This window comes from Salmo salar, chromosome 27 (assembly GCF_965601325.2).
Source record: "Salmo salar chromosome 27, fSalSal1, whole genome shotgun sequence".
NCBI lineage: Eukaryota > Metazoa > Chordata > Actinopteri > Salmoniformes > Salmonidae > Salmo > Salmo salar.
In genome coordinates, this window is record NC_138317.1 from 11,113,829 (window position 1) to 11,127,391 (window position 13,563).

The following is a 13,563-nucleotide window of genomic DNA, read 5'->3' on the forward strand; positions in this document are numbered from 1 at the left end:
TTTACTAAAGTTGTTGCACTGTTCAAATACGGTGGGAAATGGAAATATGACAAATAAGTAGCTACCTCCAGTGACACTGACACACATTCAAAAGGATCTCACATTCAGAGCGAAGCTAAAGACGGAGACAGGAATCACAAAAACAAAGAAAGCAGCAAGCAGAGATAAAGTAGGGGCAAATGAAAGTCACAAACAGCGTTTTACCCAGACGACAATGAAATAAACAACACAATGGACTAGCGGGAGGAATAACAATGACCAACACAAAACATAGAGACAGAGACAGGAGTGGAGAGAGAGAGAGAGAGAGAGAGAGAGAAAGGGGGAGAGAGAACTGAATCCCAGACAGCCTAGACAGAGAGCTAGAGAGACGAGGGAGCGAGAGAGAAATGGAGAGAAACACAGGATAAAGAAAGGAAACGCAGACATCAACCATCCCCCACTGTTTGCTTGCAGCCATTTACACATCGACACGACGACGCCGAAGCACAACACTCACTGCACTGCACTACACACCACACGAGAGAGAGGGAGAGAGAGAGCGAGCTGGCGGACTGGAGTTGTGTTGCCGTAGTAACCTACTGGAGGGTGTCTGTGGTTTCGGCCGGGGCAGGAGTGAGGGCGTACCTCGTCTGTCTCTGCCGAGCGGCGGGTGGACCACACAAACTCCATGACGGCCACGAACACGGCGACGATGAGGCCACAGATCAACACCACAAAGATGCCCCCGATGTTCTCCATGCCCAGACCTGCGGAGGAACCGAGGAATTATGTACACAGTTCTAACACACGGATAGAGAGGGAAGGGTAGGGCTGTGTGTAAGGACATACACTTGCACACACATGCACGACACGCAAGCACGCACACAGATATTTATGATTACCCCCGGCACACACATAGGGCACAGAAAAAGCACAGGACAAAATGAAATAGCCTCCACGGGCTCATAAGGTCATTTTCATGCTCTCTATACAAAGCCTTAGGGGCCGAAAAGCTCTGTGAACCTTAAGCGGCCTAATGTTCCCACAGAGAGTGTGTGTGTCGCCAAAGACTTCAGTCACCCAAGTCATGGACTGTTCTCTCTGCTACCGCACGGCGAGCGGTACCGGAGCGCCAAGTCTAGGAAAAATGTATCCTTAACAGCTCCTACCCCCAAGCCATAAGACTGCTGAACAATTCATCAAATGGCCACCCAGACTATTTACATTGACACCTCCCCCCTTTGTTTTTACACTGCTGCTACTTGCTGTTAATATCTATGCATAGTCACTTTACCCCTACCTACATGTACAAATTACCTCGACTAACCAGTACCACCGCACATTGACTCGGTACCAGTACCCCCTGTACATAGATAGCCTCGTTATTGTTATTTTATTGTGTAACTTTTTTTTTTTGTTGGTACATTTACATTTTCGTCATTTAGCAGACGCTCTTATCCAGAGCGACTTACAGTAGTGAATGCATACATTTCATTTAATTTCATGCATTTTTTTTTTGTACTGGCCCCCCGTGGGAATCAAACCCACAACCCTGGCATTGCACACACCATGCTGGCGTTGCAAACACCATGCTCTACCAACTGAACCACAGGGAAGACTGGTAAATATTTTCTGAACTCTATTTCTTGAACTGCATTGTTGGTTAAGGGCTTGTAAGTAAGCATTTCTCGGTAGGGTCTACACCTGTTGTATACGGCGCATGTGACAAATTTGATTTGTTGTGGGTGTGTACAATTCAACAAGCCTGCATTCATTGACTTAATAAGTCAATCAACCACACAAATCCCCTTTGGCTCTTCCTGTTCTATTTCTAAGACAGAATATTCAACACGAAGGTTTTACATGTTTTTCTATTTTTTTTTTATCTTCAAAATGTCTCATAAGAATGCTCTGAGCAAGTACCCTTGTTATGTTGAGTGTATCAAAACAAAGGCTCAAGTCTCCCTGCTTTAACCTGAGGGCACTTATTTATCCCATGGATGACTCAGCCGTAACTAGTGTGTCTGGTTGAAAGTAGTGCACTATATAGGGATAGAGTGCCATTTGGGTCGCACCTGTGTCTTACTGCGGGGCTGCCAAATATGCAAACCACAAGCAACATCTAGCGTGCTACGTCTTGTTCTATATCGTCCAGTCTGTTGCTTGTAGCTATCTAAGCATTTGGAATGGGAGAAGGGTTAGCAGATGTCCCAAAAGGAAACTGCAGAAATGAAAAATAAGAAACATTTCAGAAAAGGGGGGAAATGTCTAACACACAGGCAAGGCAAATACAAAAACGAAATTTGCTTTGGCACACAAACACACACACACCATGTAAACATTTATATGCCCCTGGTAAAATGCAGTAATCATGACACTAATCAAATAAATCTTCCAAATTGAGTTTGTTCTTAAACCAACACTTGTTTTTCTCCTTGTTTTTCTCCTCAGGCATCATTGCATGCGCTATATGTACCGCAATTTTTCACGTGGCGAGTGGCTCGTCACCTATGCTTCGTCAACAAAACAATAACAACGGTGGTGGAGCGGACAGTGACGCAGTTTCCCCCTACTGCGGAATCCATCTTTAAGGATGAGGCATAATAAACCCAACATATTCACACACACACATATCTAACGCAAATGTAATGTCCAGCTGTGAGTCATTGTGATGGGAATAGAATGGACTACATTTATCAATTCACTTGTGTCCACGATTCTGTGACACCCAAATACATTGACTTTATAAGTATCTAAGAAACAAGTGCTTGCTACTACTTGAGGACATGTCAGCATTGTATTGTGTACAAATGGTATTGTGTACATTAGTAGTGTGCAATTCTAATGTGACTGCATAGGAGCTGGTTTGGAACAAATGAAGATTATCTCAGCGATTAGTATGACGGCTGACGGTTGCTGGGCAGTCGTTACCAAGAACAGGACCTGACGGAGATCCACTCCTGGATGGAAAAGTTGTGTATTTACTAGCCTCATTTAAGGTATACGATATGCTGAGCTGTGAGGGTGTGTGAGGGTTAGGGTCCTATTTCATTTCCCCACAAGTGTTTCATTCATTTTCATGCCTCTCAGAGTAGGAGTGCTGATCTAGGATCAGGTCCACCCTGTCCATCTAATCTTATTGATTAAGATCAAAAAGGAAAAACTGATCCCAGATGAGCAGGCCCACTTTGAAACGCTTGATATGGGGGCCCCCTGATCATTAGTTCTGGTACTTTGCCAGGTCTCCATTGCGAAAGAAGTCTTCTGACCTCAATGGGACTTCCTGGTTAAGTAAAGGTTAAATAAAATAAATACTACTGGCACAGGTGGTGCTGTACCCACCCTTGGCTCGGTGGTCCTCCTCCTTGGGGCACTGCCCCCCTTCCCACCACCTCCTCTTCAGGATCTCCAGCCTGTTGTTCTCTGCCAGCTGTAACACCCCCAGAGTGATCTCCTCTTTAAACGGCGAGCCTGGGGAAGAGGGGGAGGAGGGAGAGCGATAGAGGGTGGGGGAGAGAAAGAGAGAGAGGGCGGGAGAGAAAGAGTTACAGAGAGGGAGGAAAGGAGAGAGGGAGAGAGAGAAACAGACAGATGGGGAAGGAGGGAGAGAAGGAGTGAAAGAGAGAGAGAGAACAATATCACTGTTGCTAATTGTGTTTACTACTCATTGTGTATCACCATGTCCTCATTATTGATTTCACTTCCTGTGTCGTTGCTTGCCGATTAAAGATAGTGACTTATCGTGCCAATAAAGTTCAATGAATTGAATCGAATCAAGATGGAGCGAGGAAGCAAGAGAGGATTGGGAATAGAGAGGGCTTTAAAAAGAGGTAGAGAACGTGGTGATGGAGAAAGAAAACGAGGGAGGGGGTGAGTGAGCGAGAGGGAGGGAGAGAGAGAGAAATTTATAATTGGGACTCTGCACTACATGTGAGCCAACTGTAACCATGGAGGTTGGCATCCATGCTGTTGTGCAAATACAACAAACACCAATTATACTGTACATGTAAGTCAGAGGTTGTAAGGTAGGCCAGCCAGACATACTGTTAATATTCAGTAATAGGCTAGTTAGCTGGGATGGAACCATCTGTGAACTCCACAGATGGATCTCCGCTAACAAAGCTAACAAAATGTTAAATGTCAAAAATGTTCCCCCTGAGATTTTCACTTTGGGACCTCTGTTCCCAAGCGTTCCATCCCAATTCCATCCCCGGCTAATAGGGAAGGCGAAAGAGCTCACACATAGCTGGAGTCATGTAAATACATATTTCCCCCCCCAAAAAACAAGGATCCAAGCCTGTCCTTAAATCTGTCGCTGAGAACCACCTATTTGTGTAACATCAAAGTTGCTGAGGAAGAAGTAACTGTAGCCATGGCGACAGGTTTCTTAAAGAAAATGTGGGTGATGAGATGGGAGTTATTTCTGACCTTTGGGCTGGAAGGCCAATGTAAAGGCATGTTGATGAAAGAAAGAGGAACCGTATCCCTGGTCAGTCCTTGAGGGAAATGTGATACTGTATCTCTGAGGCCTACTTTGATGTTTTTAAATTCTGGGAATTCTTTGGGAAAAAAATGTCCCAAGGCTGTAATACATAGCCAGGAATCAATCTAAACCAGGTGGGTTTGATGTTAAAGTGGGCCTCCAGCAAGAACATGCAAGGTCACATTTATGTTTATCATCAAAATAAAATGAGAGAGGTGTACTAACATAAGTTAGATGGAAATTACACCATATAAAAATAGAGCTCTTGGTGGTTAGGGTGTGAAACCGTAACTCTTGGTGTTCAGCATGCCTCCTAACCCATCCTTCTCTCCTTCCCTCATTCTCTCTCCTCCACCCTCTCGAACACTCACTCAGTGGCATTTTGATGGCAGTCCTCACTCCTTCTCCCCCCCCCCCACTCCCTCTCCACTCACCCAGGGGCATGCCGATGCCGTAGCCCTTGGTGTCGAGAAGACCACCTATTTGGGTGAGGTTACAGTTGAGGCGGCGGTGGTACTTGTTCATGGTGCTCTCCAGCAGGAAGGCGTATTTAGAGTTGACCACGCGGGCGATGCCCTCCTCTGTGCTCTTCACAAACACACTGGGCTGCTTGGAGTGCATGTAGTTCCACATGCGCTGGTACGTCTGGTAGCGCGAGTTCTGTTAATGGGTGTGTTGAAGGTTGTCATGGCAAGACAAGAAGGGTTTTTGAACTTTTTGTGATACCCCCAACAAATACACATGAACCCCCATCCCCTCTCTCTCACACACACACACACACACACACACACACACACACACACACACACACACACACACACACACACACACACACACACACACACACACACACACACACACGCACACACACACACACACACACACACACACACTCACACACACACCCCTGCACCAGCGGCATAGCGCAGCTTAGAATGGCCCCCCCACAACATCTGAGCAAGGCCCCAACCACGTTTTTTTATTGTTGCAGTTTTATAGCTAATCTCATGCCATTTTACACACTTCTCCATGAAGCTGAGAGAAAATGTTCTTTTTTAAGCAAATTTCCTGCAATTCTACACATATTGCAATGAGCCTTTTTCATATTTAAAGCTAAATCCTTGTAATTCTAAACATACATGTATGACCTGTTCACATCATACAATCCCTACCATGAAGAAGGTCATGGTGGAGCCTCCTTGGATGGTGCCATATTGGATGTTTGTCTGGTCAGCCAGGTCGTCAGGAGACTCGATGGGCACCTCCATCCTCTGAACAGTAAGGAAGGCTGCCAGGTTGGCCGTGTAGGAGGAGATGATGATTAGAGTGAACGCCCACCTGGGATGGAGAGACAGGGGACAGGCATATTATCACAAGTTACACTATGGCAAAGTTAAGCCTAGCCTACTCCTGGACTAAAAAAGATACCTATATGATCTTAGTTGTTGTCCAGAATAGGGTGGAAGAATTATGGTACCTTTCCCAAAATGCAATTTTTTTACAAACATCCTGGTTGCATTTCCTGCTTTTTCACTACTTATTCTCTCCTGAGTCTTGGAATCTTCCACCCAGGATTTCTGGAAAACCTGGGAAATGTGGGAAGTTACCAGAACCCTAGTCCAGAAATAGGCTTCATCTGTGTCCAGGAGACCATCCCATTTTACTACACCTCAAAGTTCTGCTATTTTTCTGAATCCTTGTGAAGGTCAAAATGACAAATTGTTGAACTCTTTCCATTCACAAAATGCTGTTGCACTGATATAATGAAACGTTTGTTGATCGTCTGAGCATCTACAGTACATAGCTATCAAAAAAAGTAACTTATTGCACCACTTTACCCTTTAGGTTGAACCCAGTTTTATTCTGAACAGTGCATTGCAGTATCAAGACAATTCAGAGTTAATGGAGCTAACAAACTAGAGTGAGAAGTGGGTGAGGTTGGGTGCGGCACAATACTGCGGCATAATATAATTCCCATCAGTATATGACTGCCATCTGCTTGATCTGATGAACAGTAGCTTTGAGAGAAGAGTAAAGTGGAGGAAGGGAGGAGGAAGGAATACAGAGATTGATACTGTAGCTAGACCCCCCTCCCACACAGCCCATACACACTCACCAGACCCCGGAGACGCAGCGCGTGGACAGGGCGCGGGGCATGATCTCAGAGCCCTGCTGCATGAAGCCCCCCACGGGGAACCACAGGCTGTTGCCCAGGGTGTACTGGTTCTCCAGCACGTCCTTTCGCCCCATAGGACACGGGTGGGAGTTGTACCACTCATACGGACTCAACCTGGGAGGTGGACAGAGAGAGAGGTGGACTATGAGCTTTAGTCTTCAACATATGATTTACACATACTAGCATCGTGTCTTAATGAGTGAAAAAAAGATCCCCAAAATTGCATTTCGCTTCTCTCTATTAGATAAGTAGATGAGGGAAAGAAGACTTGTATAACCTCTGGTCCCAGATCTGTTTGTGTTGCATAGCCAACAGATATAGGACCACCAGGCTACTCTAACTAGTGTATGCAGGTTGAGGTGTCCCCCCCAGCCCACTAGGTGACGTAGTTAGCTACCTGGCGGCTAGGAAGAGCACACAGCTGACAGCCAGGTAGGCCAGCAGCATGAAGAGCCACACGGCCGGAGAGAACGGGTCCAGGAAGGAGAAATAACCTGGCTTCCGTCCCTGATTGGAGGACGAGGACAAAGCTAGTGTTAACAGAGATCAATAGTGGACGGTGCAGTTCAGATTTCAAACACAATGGGGCAGAGTATTGGCATTGATTGCATTACAGACTGGGCAATGTGAGTACAAGGTCGTATTCACTAGGACTTAACAGAGCAAAAGGTTTTGCAGCCGAAAATGGAAACAAGTTGTTTCAGTCCATTTTCTTCAATTTGGTACCTAATGAATACAACCCACGACAGCTTGAGTAATTAAATTGATAATGGAATATATTCGACTACAGAGTAAGTGTGGTTTGTTTTATTTGTTGTCCACATATGATAATTGCTTTTTGGATGAATCCGGTTGGGAGTGGCACTTTATTTTAACATCTGCTTATAATCGTAGTTTGAATACATCCCTATTCATGACTTGTAGATGATTACGTGTCCTCATAAGAATTTTAATTAATTTTTTTATTTTACGAGGCAAGTCAGTGAAGAACAAATTCTTATTTTCAATGACGGCCTAAGAACAGTGCCCCTTGTTCAGGGGCAGAACGACATATTTGTATCTTGTCAGCTCAGGGACTTGAACTTGCAACCTTTCGGTTACTAGTCCAACACTCTAACCACTAGGCTACCCTGCCGCCCTGATTGATTGAGTGATTGATACATGTAATGTACTTGCCTATGGGACTAGATACATACACGCCTGATAGACATTTTTGCTAATGCTTAACAAAGCATTTTATCACGGGCTATAAACAGTTTATAGGCACACAAATAAAGTGTTAGCCGAGGTAGTAACAACTAAGCCATATACGGAACAATGTATACAACAGTGCATATTCCACTGCACCCCTGGTCCAGCTGGAGGCTTTCCATTGCTTTCCATTACTTTCTATTGCTTTCCATTACTTTCCATTGCTTTCCATTACTTTCCATTGCTTTCTATTGCTTTTTCATAGCTAGAACTGACACTAAGGACATGGCAAGAGCTGTGACAACACTCACAGTGGAAAAGCACCAACATTAACAGTAACAGCACACATAATCTGTACTCAATGACAGTGCCTTACCATTAGTGGTAAGTCATAACTAAATGGACTGGTCTCCGTGGTCATCTTACCAAATGGACTCTGTACAGGATGCTGATGCCCAGAGACATGAAGGGTTTGGAGAAATCTATCACCTTCTCCCTCTCTGAGGTGATGGTGAACCCAGCTACCGCCAAGTCTGCTTTCTGTAGGAGAGAGGGACAGGCGGAGATGGATAGGGCGAGGGGGGATGGGGGAGAGGAGAGGAATAGAGGGATAGAGAGAGAGACAGAGAAAGAAAGCGAGAGAGAGAGAGATGAAGAGAGAGAAGGAAGGGAGAGAGAGCAATATAGAGAAGGGAGAGAGGGAGAAAAGACAACAGAGCGAGAGAAAAATATTGAGGGAGAGAGACATAAGACAGAGGGGAGTCGAAGAGAGAGGAAGAGAGAGCAGAGATGGAGAGAGATATAAAAAAAACAGATGTTATCGAGGAGGACTTGAAAGCAGTCTTGACATGTAAGAAAGCAGGAGGGGAAGAGTCTTCAAGAGGGAGGTCTAGAGGAAGGAGAGGGGCGGGAAACACCATAGTCATCATAGAGTGCATGGCTGCTCCAACAAAAACAAGACCCCAGACACCTCTCAGTTCCTTAATTACAGCTTAATTGATTAACGAGGACAGACTCGTTAACGAGTTTCACCCACTTTCATCATGCCGTACCAGAAGAGAGGGAGAGAGAGAGAGAGAGAAGGGGGTGGGTTAGTGTGTTATTCAATGAACTGTTCAGGCAATGCTAATTTGTGTGTGTATGTGTGTGTGTGTGTGTGTGTGTGTGTGTGTGTGTGTGTGGTATGTGTGTGTGTGTGTGTGTGTGTGTGTGTGTGTGTGTGTGCTTATTGCATAAGTAGGTATATTAAAAAATCTAGTGAGTGTGTATTTTCATGGAATTTACATAACTTTGTGTGAGGGCTCACTCTGCATATCCATTAGTGTGTGTCTCTCCGTGTGTGCCTCCAAGAGCGTGTTCACTCCACATGAGCGCATGCGTGTGTGCACTTACAGTGTGTACACTCTTAGAAAGAAGAGTGCTATCTAGAACCCAAAAGGTTCCATAGGAGAAGAACTTTGAAGAACCATTGTTGGTTACATGTAAAAACCTTTTCCACAGAGGATTCTACACGGAACCCAAAATGATTCTACCTAAAACCAAAAAGGGTTCTACCTGGAACCAAAAAGGGTTCTCCTATGGGGACATCCGAAGAACCCTTTTGGAACCCTTTTTTTGTAAGTGTACACGTGCGTGTGTGTACACGTGCGTTCGTCAGGGTTTGTGCTTGCCAACCTACGCTAGGGCATCACAAGCTGCACCACCATATAATTAGCGACAGAGAGACATTTGATTAGCCTCTTAACGCGCCGGATGGGTCACGCACGGCTCCACTACCCCACCAGTAAGGTCATTATGGATGCCATCATCATTATCATTACCATTTTCAGTAACGGCATTTATTAGACGCTATCGGGAGTCGAGATAGGGCCAGCAATCACACAGATAGCATCAGTAATTGCAATTGTCCTTTTTAGTTGCGGCGACAGCAGTGGCGGTAGAAGTAACGGGTGAGTCTATGGCGTTTGTGGCAAAAATATCGTTATCAGTCACAAACGTAGTAGCAACAGTAGTGCTAGACACTGTGTTGTTACTAGCGCAATAGCAGTTGAAGGAGCATTGAGTGTCTTGCGGATTCCGGTACATTTTTGCTCTGCGTCACAAAGTGGTCCTGGCTGCCTGCTCCCCCTTCCTCAGGGACCGGTTCCTGCTCAACCCCTCCTCTGAACCGCAGGTGGGTGCCAGGGAAAGCCACCTTGATACACACTATTTGGGTTATGTTTGATAAATGTCGAGTGTCCAGCTTCAGTTGATATACTAGCCCCTGACAGACACGTCTTGTCACGTGCCCTTTCAATGATCTGACTGTTTTAATAGGCATATCTTTGAGCCTGGGAAGTTCTCAAATGTTGCATCATGCCGGCTGTGGTTCCAGTCCTATGCCTCATTATAGTAGATTCTATCACAAGTCTTGCAGGATATGGCACGGCTTACACGATTGATCATAATAAAAATACACTACATGACCAAAACTATATGGACTCCTGTTCGTTGAACATCTCATTCCAAAAGGATGGGCATTAATATGGAGTTGGTCCCCGTTTGGCGGCTATAACAGCCTCCACTCTTCTGGGAAGGCTTTCCACAAGACGTTGGAACATTGCTGCGGGGTCTTTCTACCATTCAGCCGCAAGAGCATTAGTGAGGTCGGGCGCTGATGTGGGGGGCGATTAGGCCTGGCTCGCAGTCAGCGTTCCAATTCATCCAAAAGGTGTTCGATGGGGTTGAGGTCAGGGCTCTGTACAGCCCAGTCAAGTTCTTCCACAGCGATCTTGGCTCAGTCGTTGTTGCTCCTAGAAGTTTCCACTTCACAATAACAGCATCTTACAGTTGACCGGGGCAGCTCTAGCAGGGCAACATTTGACAAACTGACTTGTTGGAAAGGTGGCATCCTATGATGGTGCCACGTTGAAAGTCACTGTGCTCTTCATTAAGGCCATTCTACTGCCAGTGTTTTGTCTATGGAGATTGCATGGCTGTGTGCTCGATGTTATACACATGTCAGCAATGGGTGTGGCCGAAATCGCCAAATCCACTCATTTGAAGGGGTGTCCACATACTTTTGTGTATATAGTGTATGTGGTAAAAACGGTGACTAGGGTCACATCCCTAGCTGTGACACCAGCTCTTTATCCAGACGTTCTTACCACAGAGAGCTACAGGTTAACCTGACGATCAGCAGACTTTGATTGAGATGCATGACTCCACAACCCTTTTGATCAGCGGTCACCAACCATGGTCCTAGAGAGCTTAGCCGGTTTTTGCTCCATCCCGGCACTAACACCTGATTCAATGAATCAAAAAATCGTCACAAAGCCTGCCCGTCCCTATAGCTCTCCACGACCAAGGATTCTAGCCAGCCTTCTCATTAGTTATGGTGGCGATTATCGTAGGCTGCCTTTGACTGATTGACGACCCGTCTCATTGACCCACTTTTACAGTCAGTCGTCTAGACGGTGTGCCTGCGTGTGTGTGTGTGTGTGTGTGTGCGCGCGCACGTGTGTGCTTACCCTATTGATGAGCTCTCCCACCATGCCTGTCCAGGATCCATTCGGTTCAGGCGCTCCGTACAGCCCGTCATCCACCAGCTTGATCCTGAAGGAGAACTTCAACAAGTCCGACAGCTCTCTTAGCATGTCCACACAGAAGCCCTGGTACCGGTCGTTTCCCTGCAGCTCCTGGTAGTTGGACTTATGCATCACATACGGGTTCTCCTGCAATAGAAGGAAGATCAAAAAGTCCTTCAAGAGCTATAATTCAAAGAAGTGGAAGGCATTTTCCCGAAACGTGTTGATTTCTTTTTTAGCACTGACTTTGCGAATAGACACGTTTTAAGGAATACATTTGCTTACTATGACTTGTGATATGTGGTTGTCTCTCAAAGCTACCTTAAGATGAATTTACTAACTAAGTCGCTCTGGATAAGATTGTGTGCTCAGTGACTAAAATGGAAATCTATATGTACTATATATCTTGGAAGTAAACATCCTACCAACAGCTGCTGAATATTTCTTCATCATTATTCAAAGGAGGAACAGTGTCCTGAAGGATTTACTAAGGGCTGACTCTTTACTTGTAATGCGAGCACATACCTACATTTACATATTTTGTCATTTCTTGCATAGAGGTCACTGGCGAAATGATTTGTCATTAAGGGGCTATATGTGACTTATTAGCCATGAATGACATTAACATCTACAGTACTTAGCACTGACTTGATGAGGTGTATAGAACTGATATTACAAGTTACTGTACAATAAAATGATTAGTGTACCCCTAACTGTCTCCTTTTTTTGTTCTTTGTAAATTGAATGTCATTTTTTTCAAATATATTTTTTACCTTTATTTAACTAGACAAGTCAGTTAAGAACAAATTCTTATTTACAATGACGGCCTAGGAACAGTGGGTTAACTTCCTTGTTCAGGGTCAGAATGACAGATTTGTACCTTGTCAGCTCGGGGATTCGATGCAGCAACTTTTCAGTTACTGGCCCAACGCTCTAACCACTAGGCTACCCTGCCACCCCCCAAAGTAATCTTGAACACTTGAGAAATGTTGTTTGACCCAAAATGGCCAACAGAAAACCAACAGTTTCACATCTACCAATGCAAATGTGCGAAACCAATATGTCTTTACCAATATGGTGGTGACGATGAGCGTCTTGTTAGCCAACGTCTCCGACATGTTGTTGTCCAGAGACGTCGAGTTCATCGCCAACGTGTTGTTAGAGTACCAGATCCCGATCTGTACACGGGGATGACGAAGGAAAGAAAGAGAGGAGAGGGGGATGAAGTGGAAGAGATAGAGAATAAGGTTGAACCCATGATCAATGTGTATGTTTTAGTCAAAATGTTTTGTGCTTGTCAAATCAACTCCAAAATAGAGCCACCCCCCCCCCCCCCCCCCCAACCCCACCATGACCCAGTGAAATTTGAACCCATGAACCCTTGATCCCCTGACCTCTTTATGACCCCCACGGTGCTTCTCCAGGATTCTCAGGGTGTAGTTTGTCCTCTGGCCTTTGCTGTTGAACTCCACCCTGCCGGTCAACCCATCATACTCCACCTGACAGAGACATAGAGACAGAGAGAGAGGGAGAGCGAGAGAGTGAAAGAGGGAGAGCGAGAGAGAGCAAGAAAGAGAGATTGAGAGAGGAAGGGAGCAAGAGAGAGACATAGAGAGAGAGATGGGGAGACAGAGAGAGAGAGAGAGAGAGAGAGAGAGAGAGAGGAGAGAGAGAGAGAGAGAGAGAGAGGTATTGAGGGGAAGCAAGATAGAGAGAAAAACATACATTTATTATTTCAAGTAGCCAGAGAAAGAGAGAGCGGCAAATAGAGAGAAAAAGTATGTGGAACAATAAGAGAAAAGAGGGACAGAGGAACAGAGAGAAAGAGAGAGGGAAAGATTCAGCCAAGACAAACAGACAGGCAATAGCTAGGCTTGACAGTGGCGAGAGAGACAGAGAGATGTATGGCTAAAACAAAAGGCATGCAGCAAGACGGAGGGTGTGAAGAGAGATTCAGGATGAATTACACCCTAAAAGAGAGGAAGAACAAGAGATGCCCAAACGAGGAACAACAAAGCGGGGGAAGGAGGGGGGAGAAAGGGAGAGAGGAGTGGAACCACTGCCAAAGAGAGTGTAGGAATGATGGAATGATGTGCGGAGAGCGAGAAAACATTGTCTGAGACGGGGAGAGATGAGGGGAGAAACAGATGGGGGAAGATAAGTGG

At 45.4% G+C, this 13,563-nt stretch overlaps 1 protein-coding gene across 1 annotated transcript in view; it reads right to left on the minus strand.

The window, feature by feature from the left end:
• Window positions 1-13,563, minus strand: part of LOC106588418 (glutamate receptor ionotropic, kainate 5) — a 34,510-nt gene that overhangs the window by 2,363 nt on the left and 18,584 nt on the right. Inside the window, exons 9-18 of the mRNA XM_014177375.3 lie at window positions 12,793-12,897; window positions 12,469-12,576; window positions 11,342-11,545; window positions 8,259-8,372; window positions 7,039-7,148; window positions 6,582-6,755; window positions 5,638-5,803; window positions 4,900-5,125; window positions 3,325-3,453; window positions 583-749 (exon numbers count right to left, since the gene is read on the minus strand). Coding sequence (XP_014032850.1) covers window positions 583-749; window positions 3,325-3,453; window positions 4,900-5,125; window positions 5,638-5,803; window positions 6,582-6,755; window positions 7,039-7,148; window positions 8,259-8,372; window positions 11,342-11,545; window positions 12,469-12,576; window positions 12,793-12,897 — 1,503 coding nt within the window. The remainder of the gene's footprint in view (window positions 1-582; window positions 750-3,324; window positions 3,454-4,899; window positions 5,126-5,637; window positions 5,804-6,581; window positions 6,756-7,038; window positions 7,149-8,258; window positions 8,373-11,341; window positions 11,546-12,468; window positions 12,577-12,792; window positions 12,898-13,563) is intronic.